This window comes from Pipra filicauda, unplaced genomic scaffold (genome assembly GCF_003945595.2).
Source record: "Pipra filicauda isolate LSUMZ 115617 unplaced genomic scaffold, ASM394559v2 scaffold31_size4109673_pilon, whole genome shotgun sequence".
Taxonomy (NCBI): Eukaryota; Metazoa; Chordata; class Aves; order Passeriformes; family Pipridae; genus Pipra; species Pipra filicauda.
The window spans coordinates 679574-703903 of record NW_024104443.1 but is presented as its reverse complement, the minus strand read 5'-3'; the positions used below and the strand labels follow the sequence as shown (position 1 = coordinate 703903).

The 24330-nt window shown below is 44.1% G+C and overlaps 1 protein-coding gene across 2 annotated transcripts in view; it reads left to right on the top strand.

Moving 5' to 3' along the window:
• Positions 1 to 24330, top strand: part of TTYH3 (tweety family member 3) — a 75647-nt gene that overhangs the window by 31108 nt on the left and 20209 nt on the right. For both annotated transcript variants that reach the window (XM_027738471.2, XM_027738470.2), the window contains exons 2-7: positions 6515 to 6684; positions 13895 to 14006; positions 14634 to 14854; positions 15655 to 15750; positions 18315 to 18387; positions 18733 to 18808. In XM_027738471.2, the coding sequence (XP_027594272.1) occupies positions 6515 to 6684; positions 13895 to 14006; positions 14634 to 14854; positions 15655 to 15750; positions 18315 to 18387; positions 18733 to 18808 (748 nt within the window). The remainder of the gene's footprint in view (positions 1 to 6514; positions 6685 to 13894; positions 14007 to 14633; positions 14855 to 15654; positions 15751 to 18314; positions 18388 to 18732; positions 18809 to 24330) is intronic.

The following is a 24330-nucleotide window of genomic DNA, read 5'->3' as shown; positions in this document are numbered from 1 at the left end:
GCTAATCTGTTGTGGGAAAGGAATGTCTGGTGGAATTGTGCAGATCTGCCATGGCCGAGCTGGATGTGAGTGATGCAGGGCACTCACCAAATTGCTCCAGCTATCCTTTTGGTGCCCTTCACCCCAGCATTCCAAATAATTATCTGATTCTTGTCTTCAAACAAAGTTAACTAATGGTTTTATCTTTGTCCAAGTGGGAATACGAGGAAGAAATAATCTCCTGAAGCTGAAGGCCTGTTCCCATGAGGATTCCTTACACGTTTTGCTGCTCTGGAATTTGGGGCAAAGACCTGCATGAGCACTGATGCATCCATGGTGGTGTTTTTTTAGAGCCCTGTAAGGGAATTTGCAGAATCCCCAGAAAGGAAATCCGCCTTTTCAGTGAGAATGCTCATTTGACAAGCTGCCAGTTCTGAGCTAAGCCTCATTTAATAAAGATTTAGTCTGTGGGGACCTGTCACTAGAAACTGAATTTGGTGAGAGTGTCTCATTCTTTTCATCGCTGTAGTGCATAGAGGCTTTCAGCCAGCATTATGGAGAAACTAGGGATAAGAACATCCAATTTAGAGGACCCCCTTACCTCTGGGAATGTTTCCTTGCTGTGTAAGATGGAGATTGCTGAGTTGGTAACAGCTAAGGGAATAAATGGATTGTTACTTGACTTCAACCCAATAGGACTCCAGTGTTCACTGCTGATTAGCACGGCTTAGATCTGCATTCGTGGGCAGGAAAAAAAATATCCAACCCAATTGTTAAGCAAATCCTTTCTACTCAGTGCTTTCCATCTCTTTGGTGTGTGTGATATGAACTGGTCTGATGAATTCTAGCACCTGCCCCTGTGTAACCTGTGGAAGTTGAGGTGTGCAGATGTACCCGTGCTCTGTATTATTTAACTACAGCTTGCAAAACCCTGGTGATGACTGTATTGGGTTGGTCACTGCAATAAGTCAAGGATCAGCAAGTTTGGGTCTTTTTGGCCTCTGCCCTGGTGGCTTCTGTGAATTGGGCCAATTTTAAAGGCAGTGTTGAGTCTTTAATTATGAAATAAGGGGTCAGAATGTTTGTTAGTATGGAGGAAATGATGATAAATCTGTAATCAACCTAGCCTTGTTCTCAGTCGTTGCCTACACTTGAGAAATTAATCTGAATTAACTGGAGGAATAAATTCAAAATAGATTAGTAGAACCACTTATAATGCACTAAAGTGAATTAAACTACACTGAATTAAGGCCATTCTAGTTAAACTACATTAAAACCCTGTGTGAACACTCATTTTTAATTAAAGTGGCTTTAGTTCACAACTCTAATACCAATGAACTGTGTAATGCCCTTGCCTATGTAGAGAGCTTTGCAACATTGAGGAAACCGGCCTGGTCATTTAACCAACTTGGCAAATGTAATTGAGCTATCTAGTCATGCTAGGAGAGGTATCAACTGCAGATCTGTTTTTATTCTAGTGTATCTGCTGTATTGTCTTAAGGTGACTTGAAAAAAAAGAGGCAAAGAAGGCATGACATAATGCTTGGCATTTCCTCCTTTCCGGAAAGGAAAGCCAACAACCAAAAAAAGCTGAAGGCAAAGTGTTGGCCTATATTGCTTGCTCCAGTGTGGACTTGCCCTAAATATATCTCTACTGCACTCTGTTAACAGTGTGCTTTCTCTGGGAGTTGTCTGTATAAGGGGATGACACAGTGGAACCTGTCCTCTGTTTCCATGGTGCTCTTCCATGCTGCTGAGGGATCCCTCATGGAGCAGATTACATCCCAGTACCGTGGGAAAAGCCTCTTCCACAGCACGTTTCCTGCCCAGCTTTGCTCCTCCACTGTGTTGAGTGCAGTAATTGGCCTGGGAAGGCCTGTCCCCCGGCAGAGGAGATAGGGATGGTTTAGTGCTGAGATCAGCAGAGGTTTCCACATCCTCCCCCCCACATCACATTTGCCAATAAACGGTTGGCTGTGTTCCCTATCAAAGCTTGCATCCTTCTGGAGGGGCTGTGGGATGAGTGACATCCTGAGACACTCAAGTATCTCAACAAACATCTCGTACAACATTTTTCAGAAATGAAAATCAAGTCTCTGAACACACCAGCATGTTCAGAACAAGCTGGTGAGGAGGTCAGAGTGTGCTCCTTGTGTTGCCAGTGTTACAAAAAAAAAAAAATCAGTTAAAATCAGTTTGGTAGGACAGAGCTGCTTATTATCTATGAGTATGTAAGCTTTTTAAAGATATGTCCCAAAGTCAAGGGGGAAAAAAAAAAAGAAAAAGGCAGTGTAGGAAGTTGTGTAGGCATGACACTATCCCACAGCAGTTTCTTTTCTTGCTAAGATGACTTCCGTCCTTCATGGAATAAATAGAGATGAGTGCTCCTTTGGCAGCAGCCCAGGTGGCTTCATTTGTTCTTCTGGGTGAACTTTTTTCTCTTCCCACACTCCTTTAACCTCTTCCCTCTGTTTTATTCTGACAATCTCAGATCGCTGTGTGGAAATGCAGAAAATAGTTGCAGATTCAGTGGAAAGCTTTCTTTGGGCAAAAGCAAACTTTAAGGTAAAACTACAAACCATTCTCAAGCTGGCAGTGATTAAGACACTGTGTTTTTGAGGTGCTCAAAAGCTGTAGCTATTTTGCCTTGTTGGTTGAAATTACGAAGTTTTAAGATAAAATACCTTGAAAATCATCAATGGAAGATTAAAAGTGAAACCTTCTCAGGAACCACCTGAAGGCTTCATCTTTGCTTCTGGGTTTCTTAATGAGTTTTAGTGGACTTCCTAACTAATAGTAAAACAGCAATCATCTATTTCATGTGAAGAGCTGCTCACTACAAATGCTGCTGTTAGTACAGTCAAGGTCTAAACAACGTGGTAATTGGAAGTTGGATAGATTGAGATTGGTAAAACTTGTACTTGATTAACACATGGAGTGTTCTGAGCCTTTGTGTATTCAGAATTAACTTCCTAAACCTGTTCTGCTGCCAGGACTTCTTGTGGCCAGTAACCTTCATGGCAGAGGGGACATGATGGTGTGAAGAAGGATCATAAGCCAACAATACAGTTGTGTGATGAATGAACAGCACTTAAGGCAGTGGTAAACCCCTTGAAATTTAACCTGAATGCAACCCAGTGTTTACCTCCAGCATTACGGTGCATCGTGGCTTTCTTTAGGCTTTCCCTGTTTCTAAGGGAGTAAATATATCTTGTATTTATTCTCATGTTCTTATGTAGATCTCTTCCTTTGTGACTGTAGGATGTGATGAAGTATCCATTCCTTAAGTGCAGTCTCAGCAGCTAAAATTAGCCTTCCAGGACCACAGTCCATAGATATTTCAGGTAACTAATGGTGTGGATCACTTGGAACTTGCAAGCTGAAAGCGGCTGTTTTGCATGGAGATTTTTCATCCAGTAGACAAGACTGTTTGTTGGTTTATTTGATCCCCAGGAACACAAGGCATGGTCTGGGAGACCATGGATTGAATTAACTGAAGGCTGATCTACAAATATGTCCTTAGGAATGATGTCAGCACCTATGGGTATCCCCACACCACATAGAAGAGTTAACCAGCCCCTGGGTAGTTTTGTGGGGGGTGTTTTTGTCCTCTCCTTTGTTCCTTATTGTGATGGTAACCCTTTCTGCACATGAGGACCTAGATGTTTTCTGCCTTTTTTTGGCTTCTTACTCCCATGAAGAGGATAAATACCATGAATCCTGGCAACCATGCTGGGGCTGAGAGAGGCTCTTAACGCTGCAGCACCATCCCTGCACAAGACTGAGCACATTCAGGTTTTGTGGTGCCTTTCCAAACTAGCAATGCTCTTGTGGGTACTTCCCTGTGTACAGCTATTAACTTTTATTTTGAAAGTGCTTCCTGACGCTGTAGCTTCGTCTCCTGCCAGTCTGGCGGATACCACTTGGATTTACACTCATTTTCAGGGACTGCTCTGTCTCCACTTCTGCCATTAGTGTCAGCGCCGTGGTAAAATGTTGCTCCTCCAAGTTGTCTCCATTTTCCTGTAAGGGCAGTTCATGCATCATTTGCTATAAAGGTTCTGATAGCTCAGCAAATGTTCGAAGACGAATTGATGCTCCTTTGTGGCAAAAGGCCCAGTGCATAATTTTACATTTACTTGGGATAATGTGGCCTTGGATAACCGAGTCCCAGATTTACTGTTGCAGGATAGAGTGTCTGAGGGTTTATCCAGCCTCAACCCCCCTTTTTTAAATACTGTCGTTTAATCCTGACAGGCAGGCAGAGGCATATCTTTGGTTGCAACCAGGCTTTCGCTGCCAGCCAGTCTCTGGGTCCTAAACTGACTCATCAGTCAGAAAGATTAATAACTGCTCTGCTGGATGATTTCACTTGTTGTCATGGCACATATCCATTAATGGAAAACAAATATTCTCTGGAAAATGAAATGCAGATTGTGGTATAGTGGCCAGCCAAGTCCTTTTTGGCCAGATGCAAATTTAAAGCATATATTAAGCATCCAAAGCAAGAACTTCAGGTTGCTTGCTGCATGGCAGTCTTTAATATTAATTTTTCCTTCTTTTTTTTTTTTTTCAGTATTTCCTTTTATTTCCTCTTAATGGGGGCTGTTCCCCTACATCTGGAGCTCTGCAGTGTGAATTTTTTGCTGATAAAGGGTTGCTGGGAGGATGTTTTCAGCTGAGCTCGTCTTTCCACAGTAATGCCTTTTAGCGTGTGCAGGAGGGTTGAGGGTGTGAAGAAAGAAGTGCAGGCGAGCAGGGCAGGAAAGCTTTGCCTTACAGCAGCCTGACATGTTTAAAAAATAAAGACTATCCCTGAGGAGCTTTGGTATGCCAAATGTGTTAGTTAAATTAGTATTGAGTGCTCGTACATGGCGAGCCTTCAGAAGTGTGAGAACGTGGGGCTTCGAGCGCAGCTTCCCTCTCGGAGGCCCCTTTCTGCTCAGGATCTCAAGCAGTGCTCACACCATCTGGTGAAAGCATGGGAAAGGGGGATAGGGATTTTTCCCTTCAACCCCCACTCCTCTCTGGTAAAGATCCCAAAGTTCACTTTCTGCAGCGGGACTGAGTTTCTGCTGTCCGGTTTGGGAAAGCAGCACCTGTAAACTCCCCCGTCCCGGGGCGCCTGGTGGGCTTTGGGTGGGTTTCTGAAGGCTGGGGGAGCAAAAAGCACGTGGCTACATGGAGTATCTGTGGTGCAGCACTGGGGTTTAACCAGCATGGATCTCGTTATGTATGGCTGATGTTTGCTTGGCTGGGAAGGACGTTGTGTGGCTCGTATAGTTTGCCAGGATAATAACTCAGCAGGGAGTACCTATGGAACAGAGAGGGGGAAAAGAGGGGACAGAAAAGCCTGCAAAGAGCAAGTTACTACCAGACCCTGTTAGAAACAGTCACCAGTTTTGTTGAGTCTTGCTTTAATCTCAGCATTCTTTGTTATATTTCTTTGATCAGAAGGAAGTTATTGTTTTGATCAGGAGGAAGCATATAAATGTTCTTTAAGGAATTTCTGTGTGGGGAGGAAAAGAGATACTGATTTAAGAACCCAAACCTTTGTTCTAGGTTTGCTGATACAGATCTATGTCTGCCTCCCTGATTTTGGGGCAGTAGTAGGTGACTTGGACCCTTTCCAGACATTTAAGTAATTTCTAGTAAGTTGGCTTTTGTCACCACTACCAAGGCTTACCCAAAAAAGCTTATGGATAAAATGATATCCTTTCTCACATCTGAATGAATCAAGTAAATGTGGCTATATTTGGTGTTAGAATGGATTTAAATTATTTTATTGTATTTAGCAAAATTGGTTTGCATTTCTGGATTTCAGCCAGCATTTTTCAAATAAAAAGAAATAGGAATGTAGTTAAACACTTACTGCTTCCTTTTCCTCCCAGGAACACGACTAGAAGTAGGTATAACACACTAATTCAGCTTGTGACAGCTTCAAGCTGGTGTGTCTGTGGCATCCACGTTTGTTGTACCTATATATGTGGATGGTATATGGAAGGGGTTTGCCATTTATTCTAGGTCTACCTTGAACAGAAGCATTGCATGGGGATTAATTTTTTTAAAAATCAATCTCATGCATGTATAATAAATTCCACCCCCTTTCAAACCCACTCATGCACTTGGATTTCTAATGAATAAGCCTGCATATTTATTCATGAAGATTAAAAAACTGTAGAGATAGAGAGGCAGCTGGCTGAACTATTTTTTTTTATTATTATTATTTTTGTTCTTTAAATCTGCTGACCTGTGATTAGGAGTAAAGAGGAAACCCTCACTGATTAACTCAGCTGAGACAGACAAAATGGCTCAGTGATTTACAGCTTAGGTACAGAACATGGAATGCAGAGAAGGGGGAAAGTGGGACTGAAAATATCCTGTTTCTGTTTTAAAAAACACACCAAACCCACAAAATGACTTGTTTTCGAGGTACACCTTGCAAAGCCCTCACACACGGGGGCCCTGGTTGACCTGCCCTGCTGTGGCTGTGCCGTGCCCAGGTCTGAGTGTTTCCTGCCCCTGTTTCCCGCAGGCCCTGTTGCTGTTGGGTGGCATCGCTCTCTCCTGCCTGGCTCTGGACCTGCTCTTCCTCCTGTTCTACTCCTTCTGGCTGTGCTGCCGCCATCGGAAGAGCGAGGAACACCTGAATGCTGACTGCTGCTGCACGGCCTGGTGCGTCATCATCGCAACCCTCGTGTGCAGGTACGTCCGCGCACCCAAAGTTTTGGGGGTTCCCCGAAGTTATTTGGGGTGGTGCATCCTCTGCATGCGCCTCCATACTTACCCTGCTGTCTGTAGTTAGTGACTGTTGGCAGTAATTCCTCTTTCTGTTTGATGTGTGTGTGTTTTAAATATCTGTCATGTATTTTCTTCCTTTCTACCGCTTGCCGAACTGCCTAATGGTTCGAGCAGTGTGAAAAGGAGTAGCTGATGTCCTGCTCTTTGATACTTTTCAAGTGAGAAATGAAGGACACTCCGTCCTTGGGAGCTTATCACTTAAATAGGATGCACACGGTTGAAGTATTTATCAGGTCTAAATGCAGATTTCTTAGAATCTGGTGTCCAAAAAGAATGGCTGTGTGGGAGAGTAGATTAGGAAGAAAGAGACACAGATGATTCTTTTGGGTTTGGAAGGATTGGTGTTTGACTGGGGGGAACGTTCAGATTTTGCAGCCTGTGTAAGACACTGCTGCATTTCATTATCTCTGCTAATGTGCCATCTCCAAGGGCACTCCAAGTAATGGTTCAAGGGTCAGCAATGCTCCCTGTTATGACTGAGCAATAGAAGCTTTTGGGCGTGAGGTGACAAAAAGGATTTTTGAAAAACAAGAAAAATCCAGTCATGAGTGGAGAATGTGTGTAGAAAGAATTCATAGAGAGAATTTCCTAGAAAGTGAATGGTGGGGCATCTGAAGGGAGGTACATGCTTGCAGACTTTGAGAAGGAGCCTTGGATCTTGTGTTGACTTGGGCAGAATGAGTATTTGGAGCTCTCTGGATGTGTGTGCCCCACATTGAGCACTGCATTTCTTACCAATTCCAAGCATCATCTACTCTTGCCCAAGACTCAGGGTGGCCTTGGTTGCCCCTCTGTGGGTCTGGCAGGTCTGGGAGCAGTCCCTTAGTCAGAGGAGACAGCAATGAGTCGATGGTATTTGATGGTGCCTTGTGGTTCACTTTTTGTGTGAGCCTGCTGATGGGTGGTGGATCTGGTGTGTGATCTGTTTGGAGTGTGTTCCTTGAAGCCCAGGCTCAGCTGTTCAAGGGCCAGACTGTGCTGCTGAGGCATTTGTGTATTTTCTCTTTCGAGGCACATACTTAAGAGAATAGCAAACCCTCGAAGTATTGGAACAAACACTGCAGAGCAGGCATTGTGTGTTGAGTTTAGCAGCTGGGGATGGATTTACTTGTAGAAGCAGGGGCTCAGGGCTGTGGAGGAGACCTTCTGTACCACCTGGTATTGCTGTGTTTGCAGGGAGCTCTTCTGTGCTCTGCTGATTGCAAATAGGTGCCTGGAACGGAAAGGCAAACCACAGAACAACTCGCAAAGAAGAAATCTCAGCCTCATTCACCTTCCTTTTAGTGAGCTGAAGAGCTTCAGCTGCATCCATTCCAATCCACTGAGAGTGCTGTGGTCCTAACCCTTTCTTACAGAAGCTCTAGCTGATGCTATTTATAGCCTGTGCTGCTGCTACAGGCCCTTGTTAGCTATTGTTGTGCAGCATATGTGACCGAGACAGCTGCTGCAGTGTGGTAGTTGTGTTTGTTTTTAATTGTAGAAAGGGTGACAAGGAGGTATTCTGCACCTCTCCAGAGCGTGTGTGAGACAATTTAAAATTGGAAAGTCTGAGTATAAATTCTGGTAAACTTGATGCAACTCTATCAAGTCCACAAGCTGGAAAACTGCTTAGGCTTCCTCAAAATTTTAACCACTGGTGTACTATTTGTTTCTGCAAGTATTAAATGCAGAAGTATCCTTAGAACTTAGAATCTACAGTGATATTGGGTGAATATTTGTCTTGACTTTTTTTAATTAAGTTTTTAAGTTCCTCCCTGAAGTCAGCACACTTGAACAGTGAGGAGGTTGGTACCGTCACGGTGAGTGAAGGTGCTGTCCCAGTGCTGCTGTTCCTCTGCAGAGCCAAGGTTGGTTTTCTGCCCCTCTACAGCAGCTGGATGCCACAGAGCACTGGAACCAGAGGCTCCTGGCACTCTGTGAGTGTCTGGGAATGCAGATACGGATTCCAACAAGCAGGGACTCTAATCTGTGCTAGCAGGAAGTCACAGTTAAGTACCAACAGTTAGATTGGTCCGCCGGATATATTCTATCCTAGCTGTGTGTTACACGTAACAGAAGTGCCAGACCAGCTGTGGCTGTAGTGGGGTGTAAGGCTGTTCCAAACATCAGCCTGGGAGGCAGTTTGTAGCACTGTTTGCAAGAGGAGAGGAGTGGCTTGGGTGCTGAAACAACAAGAGGTTCCAACCAGCAGCTGGTCCAGTCTGTCTGAGTACTTTGAAGTGGACTATTGTCTTCCCAGCTGAGAACTAGTTAACTCTGGTTAAGTCCAGCTGTGCCTAGTACATACTTATCTAGGTTGTACTTAATCCCAGGGGGCTGTTTGTACTGTGAATCCTGCTGTATGCACTGGGTCACTGTTTCCTGATATCTCACTGTTTCCCATGTGCAAAAAGGAGAATGCTGAGCCAGCAGGGAGGCATAACTGGTTAACAGGGGCTCTCCAACAAAATGTCTCTAATGAGCCTTCCCAGTTGCTCCAGCCACAAAGCTGCAGGAATTATTAGCCTACATTATTCCTTGAATACTTAGTTCATTTCTAGTCCTTACCAATTTTGCTTGGTTTCTGTGTGTGGGGAGCTGTCTTATAAATCATCTCATCCACCAGTTAGGTGACCCTAACTGTCCTAGAAGGGAGCTCAGCACCTAGGGTGGGAAGAAAGCTTTGTGGAGATGATACCTGAAAGAAATGGGTACAAATAAATGGTGAAAACTTCCTTTCTCAAGTGCCAGTAATAGCACTTTCCCTCGGTGCGAAAGTGCAAGGTGGTAATTAGACAGACAAATTAACATTCCTCCTGAGAACAAGAAGTCTAAAAAGGGTTCTTCATAAGAAGTTCCTGTAATTAAAGATGACTTGGTGTAGTTAGATTATTCATTTCTAAGGATGTGATTTGAATGGCTAGTGCTCATCTTTTCAGACTGGTGGCTGGGTACCCAGGAGGGTTTTGCTGCGTGTGTGGGTATTACAGCAGGAGGATCTCGTCACCAGAAGGCACATATGTGCTCTCTCTATCAGATACATGTGCTGCTGTTCATATATATCTTGTGCAAATCCAGAAAACACTTTTTGGGTTTTTGCAGGTCATGTTACAAGCAAATTCAGATTGACATTTGATTTGTCTTTTCTGGTTCTTTATCGGGGGGGTCCAAAGCCCATGTGACTCTTGCATACCAACAATGGGAAAGCTGCTCTCCAGACTTGAATTTCTTGAGTCCTGCTGAAAAGTGATACTAAAGTGTGTGTACAACCTGCAGGCCTTTAAATCACACTGTTGTATCTGTAGGAATACATAGAAATCCTGACATGCTGATCTTCTGTCTCCTTGTATAACTCTTTGAGGAGCTGGTAGTGTACTATCTAGTGGGTTTCTGTGGGTGTGCACTGGTGGTGATAGCATTAAGTTCAGAAGTACAATGTTTTCTTGACTTAAATAAGTGGGTTTCCTAAAACTTACCAAAATTATTGAGTAGCCAAGTGGTTTTTTATGTGCACTATTGAGTAGCAGGAGCAACTTTTTAGATGGTCTGTAAGACCTTGATAGATTAATTTTTAAGATTTTACTCAAAAATATGAATGAGAAGGAACGCAGGGGAGGTGTGGTGATGGTAGTGGAAGTGACAGGAGACTCATAAAGGTAAGTTTGGAAGAAGGAATTGAGGATGGGATAGTATAGATTTGGGAGGAGAGAGGGGTGTGTGTGTGCTAGGGAGGGGAGTGTGACAGAAGCAAGATTGGCAGAAATAGAGATGACTTTCCTATAAGAGCACTGAAAATGTGTTGGAGTATCTTCCAGAGGGTGCTAGGGTGGAAAAGAGCTTTGTCATTCAGGAATGATGTGCTTGTATCCAGGCTGTGTGACAAAAATACAGGCTTCTCCATAGGGTGATGATTTTGTCATCCTGTACTGGGAGATGGATCTGCTGTATCTTAGGCTACTGTGCCTCCCGGGGTTCGTGCAAGAAGCCATGTGATTTGTCCTGACCTCAAGGACTTATGCTGTTGGGTTAGGATGAGTTGATCTATTTTTATTTTAGAAGAATGCACTTAAATAGAAGGAGCCCCTCTGTTTCCCTTTAATCATATAAAAGGTAGTTAAAAACTAGTGTAAATCCTTAAATCTGCTTTAAACAATAGCAACTCATATCAGCGTGTGTGGGCAGGGATTTGAAACAACTGGATTGGATTTAGATGAAGCCAAATGCAAACAGAAAACTAAGCAGCAGCAGTTCCCTCACTGCCTGCCCTTCAGCTCTGCTCCCTCCTCAGTCACAGCGTGAGTCCAGGCAGCTGCCCCTGGCCTGGCTTCTGGAATGGTTTCCCTCCCTCTTTAGAGTGATAGAAAGGGAACTGCCACAAAACTGTACAGCCTGCTCCTAGGGGGAGGAATGGCTGTGTAAGTGCCCCTTGCTAGCACAGGGTGTGAAAGCAGGGCTGGCTTTTGCTGGGCAGTAATGGAATAATTAATGCTTTATGTGTAGTTTCCAGTGAATGTATGAGCCGCATGTCTGGAGGAATTTATTACTTGGATTAAATGGCTTTTATCCCAGTTCTTGTTGCTATAGTGTTTTCTTTCAGGAGTAGTGGCTGTGCCTGGAGGGTTGGGGCAGTGGGAGCTGTGGTTGGTGCAAGGATGGATGGGAAGCCTATGGAAGGCTGCTGGGGTAGTTCTGCCTCCAACAGGGTAACGAGTTTCAAGTCATTTGTCTGTAGTTGCCAGCTCTTCCTAGCTGGTACCTCTGAGTAACCTGGCTAATGTACCTGCCTGGGCTGCATCTTTAAGGACAACGTATCTGCTGCTACTTCAGAGTGCTGGTTCTGAGTCTTTCTCAGCAAAACAGTGCTACTGTGCTGGGAATACTGAGAGCCAAGCAGCAGGTTTTGGGTACTTACCAAGTGCTGAAAGAATAGGCTTCTAGTAGCTGTAACAGGCTGAATAGAAATTGCTCGCTAATGAAAAGGGTCAGATCTGCCTATTCAGTGTCGAGAATGTTCTGGAATTTATTTGGTGTCTGTAACAGAAACAACTGTTAAAGTTTTCTGCAGCTCAGGAGGATGAAAGGGTCCGTCTGAATTTGTTTGCTCTGATAAGGCAAGGGGAAATTCAAGCCACGGCTTTGCAATTGCTGCAATGGGATGCTGAGTTGCCTTTATCCTGGGCATAGCTCTGGATCTGTAATCTCTCTAGTTCAGGGGGAGGAGGGATGGTGTCTTTTTTATCCCCTCCACCCCCGTGCATCCTAGGCATGCGTTATCAAGCTCTGATAATAGCTGCAACCAGGGAGGAATGCAGAGGGCTTTTCTCTCTTTAGTTATCAGCATAATTTGCATTAGGAAAATGTTTGAGGAATGGTGTTCGTGAAGACAGAGGCTCATTTCTTCTATTAATGCTAAATATTTAGAGTTCCATACCTGCTGCCTCTCTTTCTGTATACAATGTAGGCTGCCTCATGTCCCTAGAAGACTCCTCAGCTGAGGCTTTTATGGGCCAAGCTCTCTATAATTTATGGAGATTCAATTGCTGGAAAAAGCATGAGGCTGACAGAGATTTTCCTAGTGGATCTGCTTCCAGTTCATGAGCTTGCCTTCTGTTTCTTGTTACATATGAGGAGAAAGTACAAATATGACCAGGTGAACTATATTATTCTGCTCACTCTTTCGAAGTGGATGAGGCCAGGAAAGGAGGGATGGATGCAAGAGAGGAGAGTTGTTTGGACTGCAATGAACATACCAGAGCAGATCTTTGCAAGGGTCTGTTCTGTAGGCAAAGCCCACTCTGGCCTGCCTGCTTGGGTTCATTTCCCAGCTGGGTGGTGGTGATGGTGAGGAAAGCCTAATGTCCTTTGGTGACCCTTCCTATTAAACAAAGGCACTTACTTGTTCTGAAAGCTCTTGTTTGGCTTGTTTCCTTCCTCTTTGATTCCTTCTTCAGACCCATTTTGTAAGGGCAGTGCTATTACCCAAGCACAAAGCTGTTGTGAAGGAACTAAATGTTTCATCCAGAATAACTTCAGATTTACAACAAAACCATCACCACCACCACTTTGCTTGCCACTACCACAAACACAACCTTGGTGTCTTGAGATTCTTCCTAGAAAAGATCATGGATACTCTCAAGCTAAACATGACATGAGAACAGAAAAACTCTCTTGGTAATGTTTGTTTTCCCTGAGTTTAGTTGTGTGATCCCTTCACAAGTTCGTTACTCTTCTATTATTAGAAAATATGGGCTTGGGCAGAGGAACTGTGAGTTCCTGCAGTGATATCTTAATACAAGAGGTATTGCTGACTTGCATGAGATAATCCTCTGGTTGCAATTCATTTACAGGATCTTCCTCCTTTAAGTGAGGCTTAACTTAATATGGTTTACTTCATAATTGGGCCAGACTGATATGTGTGGACAGTTATGGCAAATCAGCTGATAGGTGGTAATTTGTTAAGCGGCTGGAGTTGAATTGTGTCTGCAAGCTTGAAATTCACTTGCTTTAAAAATAAATAAGTATTTTGTCCCAGTAAGTTATTAAGCCTCCCTTCCCAGTACTCTAAATCAGTGTGACAAAAATGTTTCTAATGGGAAGATAAATCAAGATGATGTTCATAGATACTTCACAAGGTAGAGAAAAGGGCAGGCAAAATGTATCCAGAGGAACCACCACCACGGGCAAACAGTCACAGCAAGCTCTTTGTGTCCTGCTTTAAACAAATGTAGCAAAACAATCCGCATTTCCTGTCCAGAGAGAGCACACGTCTCCTGGCACAGCAATGGCAGCTCTTGCAGGAGCCACTGGAGAGCTGCGTGGCCGGCTGGATTTTTGGGAGTTCAGATCCAGCCACAGACAACCAGGAAGTTCTCTGACAGATTTTCATTATTTTACCATAAATTAAATATGCATCTTGTGGTTTGCCCTTCATCACAGGGATGCTGTGCAGAATGTTTACAGGTGTGTTTTTCCAGCGGTTGCCGAGGAGCATAATCACTCCAAGCTCCCTTTGGGAGGCAGCGGCTTCCCTTCCTGTGGAAGGTGCTGATGTGCCTACCCGGGGTGCTGTAGCCCTGTGTTACACAACTTGCCTGTTAGCTTTAACTCTCCCCTTTCTTGCTTTCTCTCTCCGCAGTGCTGGGATTGCTGTGGGATTCTATGGGAATGGGGAGACCAGCGACGGCATCCACCGGCTGACGTACTCGCTGCGCCACGCGAACCGCACCGTGGCCGGTGTCCAGGACCGGGTGAGCACCGGGAGGGGTGGCAGCAGATATGGGCAGGGTGGGAATGAGCAGACTTGCTCAGCACCTCTCCTCTCCAGTCTGGCTGCGCCCGTGTCTCTTCCTGTTTTTCGTTCGTATCTGGGCTTATACATGTGCTAACGTTTCCATTAATGGCGCGGTGATTTCTTCAGCTCTTCTAAAAATATCAAAGCAAACACAGCTTGTTAAATGAAGTCTTCTCTTTGCTAGGTTTAAAAACAGCTTCTGATCAGCTCTCTTCCACAACAGGAAGAGGAGGCAGGCCAAAGCAGACAAATCTCTTAGTAAAATGTTGCCTTTCAGTACCATCAGTTGTTCCTGTGCTACCTCTACTTCCACAGTATCACACTGCAACCCTGATGGCTGCAAAATGTGAATATGTGTTCAGCTAAAGTACCATCACTGGGCTACTTGCAAACAATCTCCATTACAGATGCTTTTAAGTTGCTTTTGAAGGGTAAGCAGTCTGAGCCTATTAATGTAGAGGACTGATAATCTGGAAGCTGTCCATGACTTGCTAGTAAGAATGACTTCCCTTTAACTTCCTTGACTTCCTGTCCTTCAATATTTTTCTTTTTTTCCCCCTCTTTTTTCTTTCCCATACTCCAGGTGCTGGATACTGCAGTGGCCCTGAACCAAACAGTGGAACCCAACTTGCTAGTGCTGGAGGAGATGTTCACGAAGCAGACAGACTACCTGCATGTTGTCCAGAAACTGCAGAGTCTCTTGGATGATCTGGTCAGGCAAACAACTGAGATCCCCTTTTGGAAGAATGAAGAGGTGTCTCTGGAGGAGCTGGCGATTCAGATTGACCTCTATGACTGGTACAGGTGTGTCACAGTAGTAGTGCTGTAGTGCAGTGGTTGTAGAATCTGCTTTGGCCTGTTCTGCAAAAATTATGTGCATGTTCTGGGTGGCTGAGCCAGAGGCTCTGTATGTCACTGCAGATGCTCTTGGCCCCCGCAGCTGATTCATTTTACAGCAAAACTGAATCCACTTTAAATCAAAATGCACAACAGCTTTTTTTTCTAAACTGTGTTTACAACCAGCTGAAGAGAAACTTATTCTCAATGTACAAAATCTGTAGTTTGTGTTCTAGCATACAAACCATGGGGGGGAAAAAACATGGTTATAGAACAGATTAACTAAACAGAGTAGAAAACTGCACTAGTTCCATAAGTTAACACTGCACCCTAACATTCCTTTTTATTAAACATATTTAATAAAAGATTGCATCAGCTATATTCCACAACAGAAAACCTCTACCCACACATGTGGAATAAATAACCGAAGCATTTCCTAACAAATGTCTCGGAAGTTCAAGAAGCTACAATGCCTTTTCTTCTTCTAATGGTGACCAGTTGCATATAACTTCACACTATTGTGTGAACAAGACTAGCAGTCTCATTTCTCAACAACTGTGTATGATGGGTGTGTTGTATAAATGCTTCTACCTGCCTCAACTCCAGACCCTACAAATAGCCAGAGCTCTCTGAAGGTTAGTCATTAGTGGTGATTTTTACTAGAAGAAAACAAGGGCCATGTTTTCCTCATAAATCACACTAGCTTCTTGTTCTGTGCTTTTTATACACCAGTTTTCCTTTGCAGACTGTGTTTTTGTTTTCTGCAGATGGCTGGGATACCTGGGCCTGCTCCTGTTTCATGTCCTGATATGTTTGCTGGTGCTCTTTGGGCTCATTAGAAACTCCAGGGCCATTCTTATGGGGTAAGTCCTGACCTGGGCACAGGGCATAAGGAAAGCCAGCTGAATGCAAGTGCCAGCCAGTGTGAACCTCTGCCTGTTGTCAGTTGATATCAAGAACATCTGAAACTGAACATTTTAAATTTGCCTCTCGGAGTGGAGGAACTCTGTGGAGTGCAGCTCTGTGGACAGGATTAGGGCTACGTACACAAGATGTTCACAGGAAGGTTCTTGAGCTGTAAAAGGCAGTGGTTCTGGTGTCCATTGCTTTCTCATCAAAGATGAGGAACTCATCTGCACGGTCTGCTTTCCACTGGGTGGCATTGGTAGCTTCCATTTACTGTGAACATCCTCCCTTAAAATTACAGGCTTTAAAAATCTCCCTTTGATTCTCTCCAGTTGGGAAGGTGTTTGTTAATTGATGATGAGCATTGCATGTGTCTACACAACCTGGTAGCATGCCTTCTGTGTCACGATCTGCTCTTGTTTACCTCGGGCTGTCACACCTGGAGAAATGTTAAACTGAGAACAAGCAATGGTTTACAGTTATGAGGAGGAGTCTTGTTGCCATGGTACTGCAATATTAATGCATGACTATATCTAAAAAGCACTGAAAATGCCCTATTACAAGGAAAAACCATTCCCCTCCCCATCTTGTAGCTTGGTGTAGCTTGGCATATTTGGCAAAGACACTGGTATCATAAACACAGTGACAGTTTGACAACTGACACGGCCAAGAGTTTATCCTGGTATGTGGTGATGCCATTAATAATTGGAGTGTGTATTCAATTTTATTATTTGCCAGATGATTTCATACCTGGCAGGTTATAGAGACAAAAGTCCAAGTGCACACACAGATGGCAAACCCAGGGTTTAAATTAGAATCTCATTCCCTGTTAGCCAGAAGTTCATATGAAGGCATTCCCCAAAGGGAGCACATGGCATAAAGAAGCAAGTGTATCACAGCCAGGCAAGATGGTGAAATGCCAGTTTTAGATCTTTTAGCCAAGCAATCAGTTACTGACCCAGTCATCTTCATTTAAAGTAAAACAACAAATGTGTCTTATTGATTAACATGCTCAGCTGGAGGCACCAAGCTGTGTTGTCCTTATGTCATAAAACCTCAGAACCTTGCTGATCCATGGCTGATAATTTTTGTGTCCATTTGGAAAAGGCATAATAAAGTCTTTAGTGTCTTATTTCAGAGTGCAGCACAGATGTCAGTCTGGTGAAGCTCCCTTAGTTCTGCAAGATAAGCCACAGATCCATTCACAGAATAGGGATTACTTGGAATTAAAATAAGTTGGTAAACTGAGGGATAGAAATTTTTTTTTTAATGGAGGCCCAGAAGTTTATTTTTTAAAGCTCTAGTATTCAGTGAGAGAAATGTAGCAGAAAAAAGGTATGTCCCTTCCTCACAGAGATGCTTGCACTAGGTTTGAATAAAGAATATCTTGGTTATGAACAGATTTTTGTATTGTTTAGGGTGTGGGTGGGAAGGAATCTACTTATGTTTCAAAGCCTGAGGGGGGAAAAAGCATCCCTAAGAGAGCAAGCCCTTTACTTTGAAGACAGAGACACATAAAATGAAACTGCTTATTAGTCTGCATCCCTGTACCTGAGGGAGTTGAGGAGCACTATTGCCTGAATATCTCTACCACTCATACTGACAGCAAGGGTGAAGAGCTAATGTGCTGGTTGGGGAAGTGCAAAAGTCTTTTCCACCAGTGTGTGCCAGCTGAATGTCACCAAGACCACTGCTCTGTCATCTCTCTGCCTTCTGTCTGCTTGATAGCAGACACTTCCCACCCTTTCTGTCAGTAATGAGGTCCAGCTGTCAGAACAAAACCTTAAATCTGTGCGAAGATGGACTCACATGGCAGTGGTAGGGACCTAAACTGTTGCTGTGAACTGTTTGCCTGCAGGTGACTGTCTTTCCTGGAGCTATGTGGGTTTCTTAGGTGCTATTCAGGTGCATCAGCTTGGAACCAAAGTCAGGTGTCCTAACAGGGGATGAATGTTTCCTCATGCTGTCTGTAGCCATGTAGTGCTTACACCAAGAAACCTCATTTATTGTAGACACGGGAGAGATTTGTCCAATTTTGAATCAGTATGGGTTAGTGAGATTTTCTTTATATAGAATATATATATATATAAGAATATATAGAATATATTCTTTATATAGAATATCTTTCTTTGATTACCTTTGGACCTGGAAAATAAAGTCCAGAAAGGGAACAGGGAAAGTGATGGGTCACCCACCTGCCAATCTGCCTCCCCTACAGCCACCCCAATATCTTTGTGCCTTTGGTTTCCCTGCTAGAAGTAGGGCAATACTTTGCTTCCACACTCTCCCCCTTTCCCCTGCAGACTCAGGGCAGGCAATGTGGGAACCAATAGCTGGACATGAACCTCTCTGGTTGCTGCTGTCCATGGCATTTAAAACAGGAATATTTATCTAAAGATACAGTCAGTGGTTGATAATTTCTTGGGTTCGGTAACTGTTTTGGACTCCAAATAATACATCTTGTGAAAGGAACTGCTTGAAATCAGGTCTGCTACATCTGCCATCTGTCTGTCTCCCACAGGGTGTGCTTGCTTGGGGTGTTTGCCCTGATTGTCAGCTGGGGATCCCTGGGCCTGGAGCTGGCTGTCGCTGTGGTAAGTGGCTCTCATCCAAGTCCCGTCCACTCTTTGCCGCAGGTTTAGCAGACACGAGATTAATGTTGTGCTGTGCCAGTTTTATAGCATATCCTGTTCTAAGTAACTGTCCTAGCAATTTCCATCTAGGAAAGGTACAGAGCTGCTCCTTGGTGTGGTGTGGTAGCTTGTACTCCAGCACTGCTGTGCTTGTGTAAAGCAGTGCTGGTGGGGGTGGCGACGAGAGACCTCAACATCTGAAACACCCCTAGAATAGAAGGTTCTCTGATGCTAACCTGGCTCAACTGCTCTTTGATACTAGTGTGCTTTGATATTCCTTTTCCCTTTTGTCTTCCACGTATCCAGGGCTCCAGTGACTTCTGTATCAACCCTGATGCTTATATCTCCAAAGTGGTTGAAGAGAATGCAGTGCTCAGTCCTGGTAAGTGCTGGGACTGGCTTTGGAACAGGGTTCTGCAGCTCCAGCTGTCACATGGGAGCATGGCAGTGGCTGAGAATTTGAGGCTGTGTTTGAAACAGAGGAGCTGGCATACAGTGGGAAAACAATACGTGTGGAGCTCTGGAAATAGTGTTTTTTCCAAAGAGGCATTTATACCCTGGTCAGAAGTATAGACATATGCCTCAGAAAAACCTTCAGAATTTTTCTTCTGCCTTGACCTTTAAATGGAAATAACCAATAAGATGGAATAACTGAAGTCCCTGGATTATTTTGCATTAAATGTAGCACTCTTGACTCTCGTTCTCCTTTCTAAGTGACAGAATTGTGGCAAGAGCAGTGTGCAGTTTGAGTTGTCATTTTTAAAACTTGCTCTGAGGTCTATATTCTTGAATCTAGAATGCTTATTTTTGTATCTGTTATCAACAAAAACATGTAAGCTTTTATCTTAATAGTGGCTATAAATAGTAGCTTCTCTAGAGCTAATTGAAAGAGTAAATGAATGGAAACTGCCACAAAGAAGTATGAATTTCCCTTTCTGTTATAAGTGCGGTATTTTGACCACTTTGCTAATCCTGTTCCACTTAAGATAATATACCTGCAACACAGTGGCATCCAGCTGAAGCACTGATGGATTTGGGGTTTGTTTTTCCTAATTTAGACTGAAGTGGCTGGTGAGATTAGGGGTGCCTCTAATTTGAACCTCAGGAGGGCAAAAGTGGCACTCAGAACCATTGCTTAACAAAAAGGTGGCTTGGTGCCTGCCAGCAGAGATACTGTAAGTTCTAAAAAGAAAAGTATTTTTAGGACTCAGTTTGCTTCTTAGTTAAGAAAGTTAACTTTTTTTTCCCTATCTTCTCTCCCCTGATGGTTCCTTTATCTAGTTCTGTGTATGATAAAACACAAATAAGCAATGACACTGATTTGCAAAAGGAGCCACTTGCATTTTTCCTGGTTCTTATTTAGTGGAATCAGAAAATCTTTGCCGTGTGTGCAGAAGGTTGAGTGTATGGCTATGTGTTTAGCCAAATGCTGTCTCTCTCTGTGCATCTGGTAGGAAATTAGGTATGTAGCTATGGCTGTGGATGCAGGGATTGGAAACAATAAGAAGCATCTATGTCTGGAGGCAGAATGTAGAATAAAAGAGTATGTACAGATTGATATTGCCACCCTACATCTTATTTTTGGAATACCTTATTTCCTGGGAAGGAGATGATAGAGCCAGGCAGCTCTCTTTGTAACAGAGATGTAGTGAGGGAAGAGAATGAGTGTTTAACACTGCACAAGATGAAAATCCTGTCTTGGCTGTGAAGGTGACAAAGACGTGGCTTCAGGTGCCAAGCTGGTTTCCTGGTTGTTCAAGGAGGCAAATGGGTCAGTGAGGCCAAGGGGAAACATCTGATGCTGATGCCAGCTATGGGCTGTGATAATTTGGTAACCCAGATCAGCTCTGGAGCGTGTTTGGTAACAGTCAGGTTGACCCTGGGAAACTGAAGAAAGGCCCCTTTGTGCTCCTTCTCCGTTTCAGTTGTCCTTGTCTGCTTGGCTCCTGCAGTTTTCGTTAATCAGTGTCGTTCATTTGGAGGCCCACAGGACTGACGTTCCGCCCCTCCTCCCGCTTCCCCGGCACGGACAGGGACAGGCAGCTCCCCCGGGTGAAATCAGGCTCTGCTCTGGCAGCACCGCCGGCTAGAACAGTTGTTAGGGCTCCATAAATAACAGTGAATGGGTCTGAGCAAAACGGTGAAGAGGAGGAAGAGCAGGTGTTGCCACAGGCTGGAGTTGGAAGGGTGGCCCCTCCGTGGGTGGCTGGTGTGTCAGCTCCCTGCTGTGAGGCAGCCGTTGAGCGTTCGTGTTTTTCCCTTTTTCCAGAAGGATATCAGTCTAACTCCCGAGCCTGCCATCACACCAGGCAGCTGGTTGGGCGATGATCGAATCCTCTGCCTTTCCCATGTGGGTTTTCACTGCTGTGTCATAGTTTATGATCAGGAAGCTGCAGAAATAGCTTTTGGTCTCCACTGTTGGAGCCCTTATGAGGAGGAAGGAAAATCACGACATGAGGAGTGAAGTATGGCACTGCTCAGTGGCACTTTAATCCCAATAATGGCTCCTTAGAAAAATCTTTAAAAGTCTGGAATAAGTGTTGGTGATCCTGAATGTCCCTGGCTGTAAATTGTAGCAACTGCTTTGTGGATCAGTTGAGCCATGTATACAACCAGAGTGATGAGCTCAAGGAGACAGGGCAGGCATCTGGGAGCCAGCATTGATGCTGTCCTCTAGGAGGAAGATGCCCTGTTTGAAGGCTCCTGGTTCCAGTGCATGGACTCTTCATATTCTCTGGTTTGCTCTCTCTGCTTTTTGGATTATGTTCTCCAACATTAACACCAGTATAGACACGTGAGGCAGAAACACTTTGATTGCTCCAGCAAGTTTCACCACAGGGTACCCAACTGTGAATTTTTCAGTTCAGAAAAGAAGTGACTAAAAAGGGGAGCGTGAGTGGGTGGAGGAGCTCTGGTAGACCATGGAAGAAGAATCCATGGGGAGTTAACATATATGTAGGAATCACACTTGGCTTGGGAATCACTTTAGCTGAAGTTGGTCTGAGAGTCTAGCCAAAGAGGTATCTGCTTTTGGTCAGTGCTGGGGTCTGTCATACTAGGCTAGGTACTGCCGTTTGATTTTAAGGATATAAGAACCAACAAGTAATCCTAAGAAGCTTGGTAGTGCTGGGTCAATTTTTCTCTTTAATCATTGTTTTTAGTTGGTGTTGTTAAATACAATGTATTGTAAGATTCCCTATGCTCTGCCATTAACACTGGGACTGAGTCATCGATATTTGCAATGGTTTTTTTGTTGGTGGTGGTTGTAGTTTTCACAGAAAAATAACTGTGTTGAATACTGAGCAACTAGTATGTTAATATTCTTGTTTATGCATTAATTGCTGTTTTCAAATCTAAATGGAATTAATGGAGCTGAGAATAATCTGATTAAGTGCATTATTATTGTCATGTTTTTAGCTAGAGAGGAGATGTTCTTGTTTTGCAGATAATAAAATGTGCTGCGTTAAAAAAATGATGGGGGGGCAGAAGAAGGAGGCAAAGAACCTTAATGCAGGTTTCCTGGAGAAGGAAATACTTAAATAATTTTGCAGAAGAGGCTGATGTATGTGACTAACTCACCCTGTATTCATTAACTGAGATAAAGCCAATGGAGTTGAACAGTGGCTGTATAATCGGCTCCTGCTGCTTCTAAAAAGACTTGGTGCAGCCAAGATGTTTATTTTCAAAGCAGGAGGCCATCTTCTAGTCCCATTCTTTTTCATTGATATAATGCTATTATCAGATGACTTATTGCATAAAATTAAATAAAAAGGCACAATCTGTCTAAACAACAGGAAGAGTTTTCTCCAGATTCTCCCACCAGAAATCTGCATGGTGAACAGCCACTCACTTCATCTGAGGGAGCTGTAAACCTCAGGGGGGGGATAATGGAGCCTTTTACCTCTGGTCCAGCCAAGCTGGCCAGGTTGGATGCTCAGATATAAGCAGGGAGTGTTCTGGTCATGGCCAGCCTCCTGACTGGCCTCTCACTGATTCACTCTCATCTTAGAAGCCCAGAGCTGAATGAACCAGAGGATTGACACCACCACCACCACCTCAGTTTCCTCACTAGAAGTAAGATCAGGACAAAACCTTGTGTGAGGCATGTGGTGTCTGCACACTTACCTGAGCTCAGAGAACGCTGCAGAAAAGAGTTTGCCACAGAAGCACTCTCAAGGATCCTGCTGAGCTGATGGTGGCATTGGGAAGCTGTTTTCTTGTGTGGTTTTGTTGGACTCCTGATTAGCAGAAGGCTCTGAGTGGAGGGCAAGTAGGGTGGCTACAAGCTCTCTGCTTTCACCAATACAAGAGTAGGATATATGAGAGAAATGTAAATGTTATGCAGATACTTCCCTTTGCTGTCAGGCTGGTGCCTTAGGGAAACAAAACTCCTTGGGGAGGACATGTTACCTGGGCAAGAAACTCCAGCCAAAAGAGTCACCCTCCTTTGACATCACAGGTGATATTCTTCAGCTTTCTCTGATTGAACCCACAGGGACAACCTCCTCTGGGTGTCTATGTAAAATGCAAACTGCTTGGAGAATGCTCAAGTAGAGATGAAGGGCTGTGAAAAGCTGTTCTAGGTATGGGGATTTTTTTTTTTTTTTTGAGCTAGCATTTTTTTTCTGATTGCTTTCTACAGACCCTCTCACTGCCTTTTGGCGGGTGCTTAATGCCATTTTTGCATTTTGGCTGGGCTTTGAAGTGAGTAGTAAGTCTCCACAGTCGCAGAACCAGTAAGTAGTTCTAGCAGCTGAAGCTGTCTTTAGTAGGCAGCTCTACTTTCCTTTCTAGGAAAAACAGACTTTGCAAAACTAAAGCATTTTAGGTAGTTCCCTTCCTTGCCTTCTGCTCCCACATTACCTTTGTACCAAGAGTGGGTCATGAGGATTGTTGCTGGCAACAGCAGGCATGGGCAGCTGCAGGTGTGACCCTGCCTAACCCTTCTGCTATAAACTAGATCACCTAAAGGCCAGCTTCAAAAATCAAATCAACCTTCAGGAATTTTCCTTGAGAGGAAAATGCATCAGGAAGATAATTATAGAAAGAAATTGCCTGGAGCTGTTTTAGCAAAGTGCAAGTGATGGGTTAGCGTAGCCGTTTTCAGGTCAGAAATGTGAGATTTGGTGATGTACAGGATAGCCTCCACCAGGCTTAAAACCCGTGAAAGTGCCTCCTGCTCTTTCCCTGGTGTTGTGGAGGCAGGGGACACTGTCCTTAATTTCCAGGCTTTGCAGCACAAGAGCACTTTAAGGCAGCTTCCCTGCCTATTGTCGCCTGAGCTTTAAAGCACCACAGCTTGTAGCACACTGGGTTCAGTGCAGAGGAAAGCTGCTCCTGATGGCATTGTCATTTTGGGAAGCATGTTTTATGTATGGAGTGTCACACTTGTCAGCAGCAAAGCCAGTGCTACCATAGTGAATCCTTGTTGATCCTGCCTTCCAGGGTGAAGCAAGGCAAGCACTTATTTCACTGTACTGCTTTTTGCTTCACTTGTAACCAGCAATCTTTATCCTGGGCTTACAAGCTGCAAACTATGATATCAGGAACTCTCATCTCTAATCTGCCCACCAGGGATGATCCAGAAGGCCCTCAAGAAATATTTCTAGGGCTCTGCATTAGCAGTATGTCATGCAACTTACTGCACTTACAAAGGTGATGTAAACTTGATACCACTGTGGGAGCCCAGGAGAAACTATTAATGTTTTGTTGGTTTAAACTAAATTGGTGACAAGATCACAGCTCCTTTGGGTCACCATGTGTGATGCTGTGGGTTGCTGTTGCTATGCTGTTCTCTCAGTGCAGGTGTGTTTTAATCCATTTTCCCATAGCCATTGAATGAGATTTATGAGCTGGGGAGGAGCAGCACTTTCCTTGGCTCAGCAGTAGCAGACAGTCTCTTCT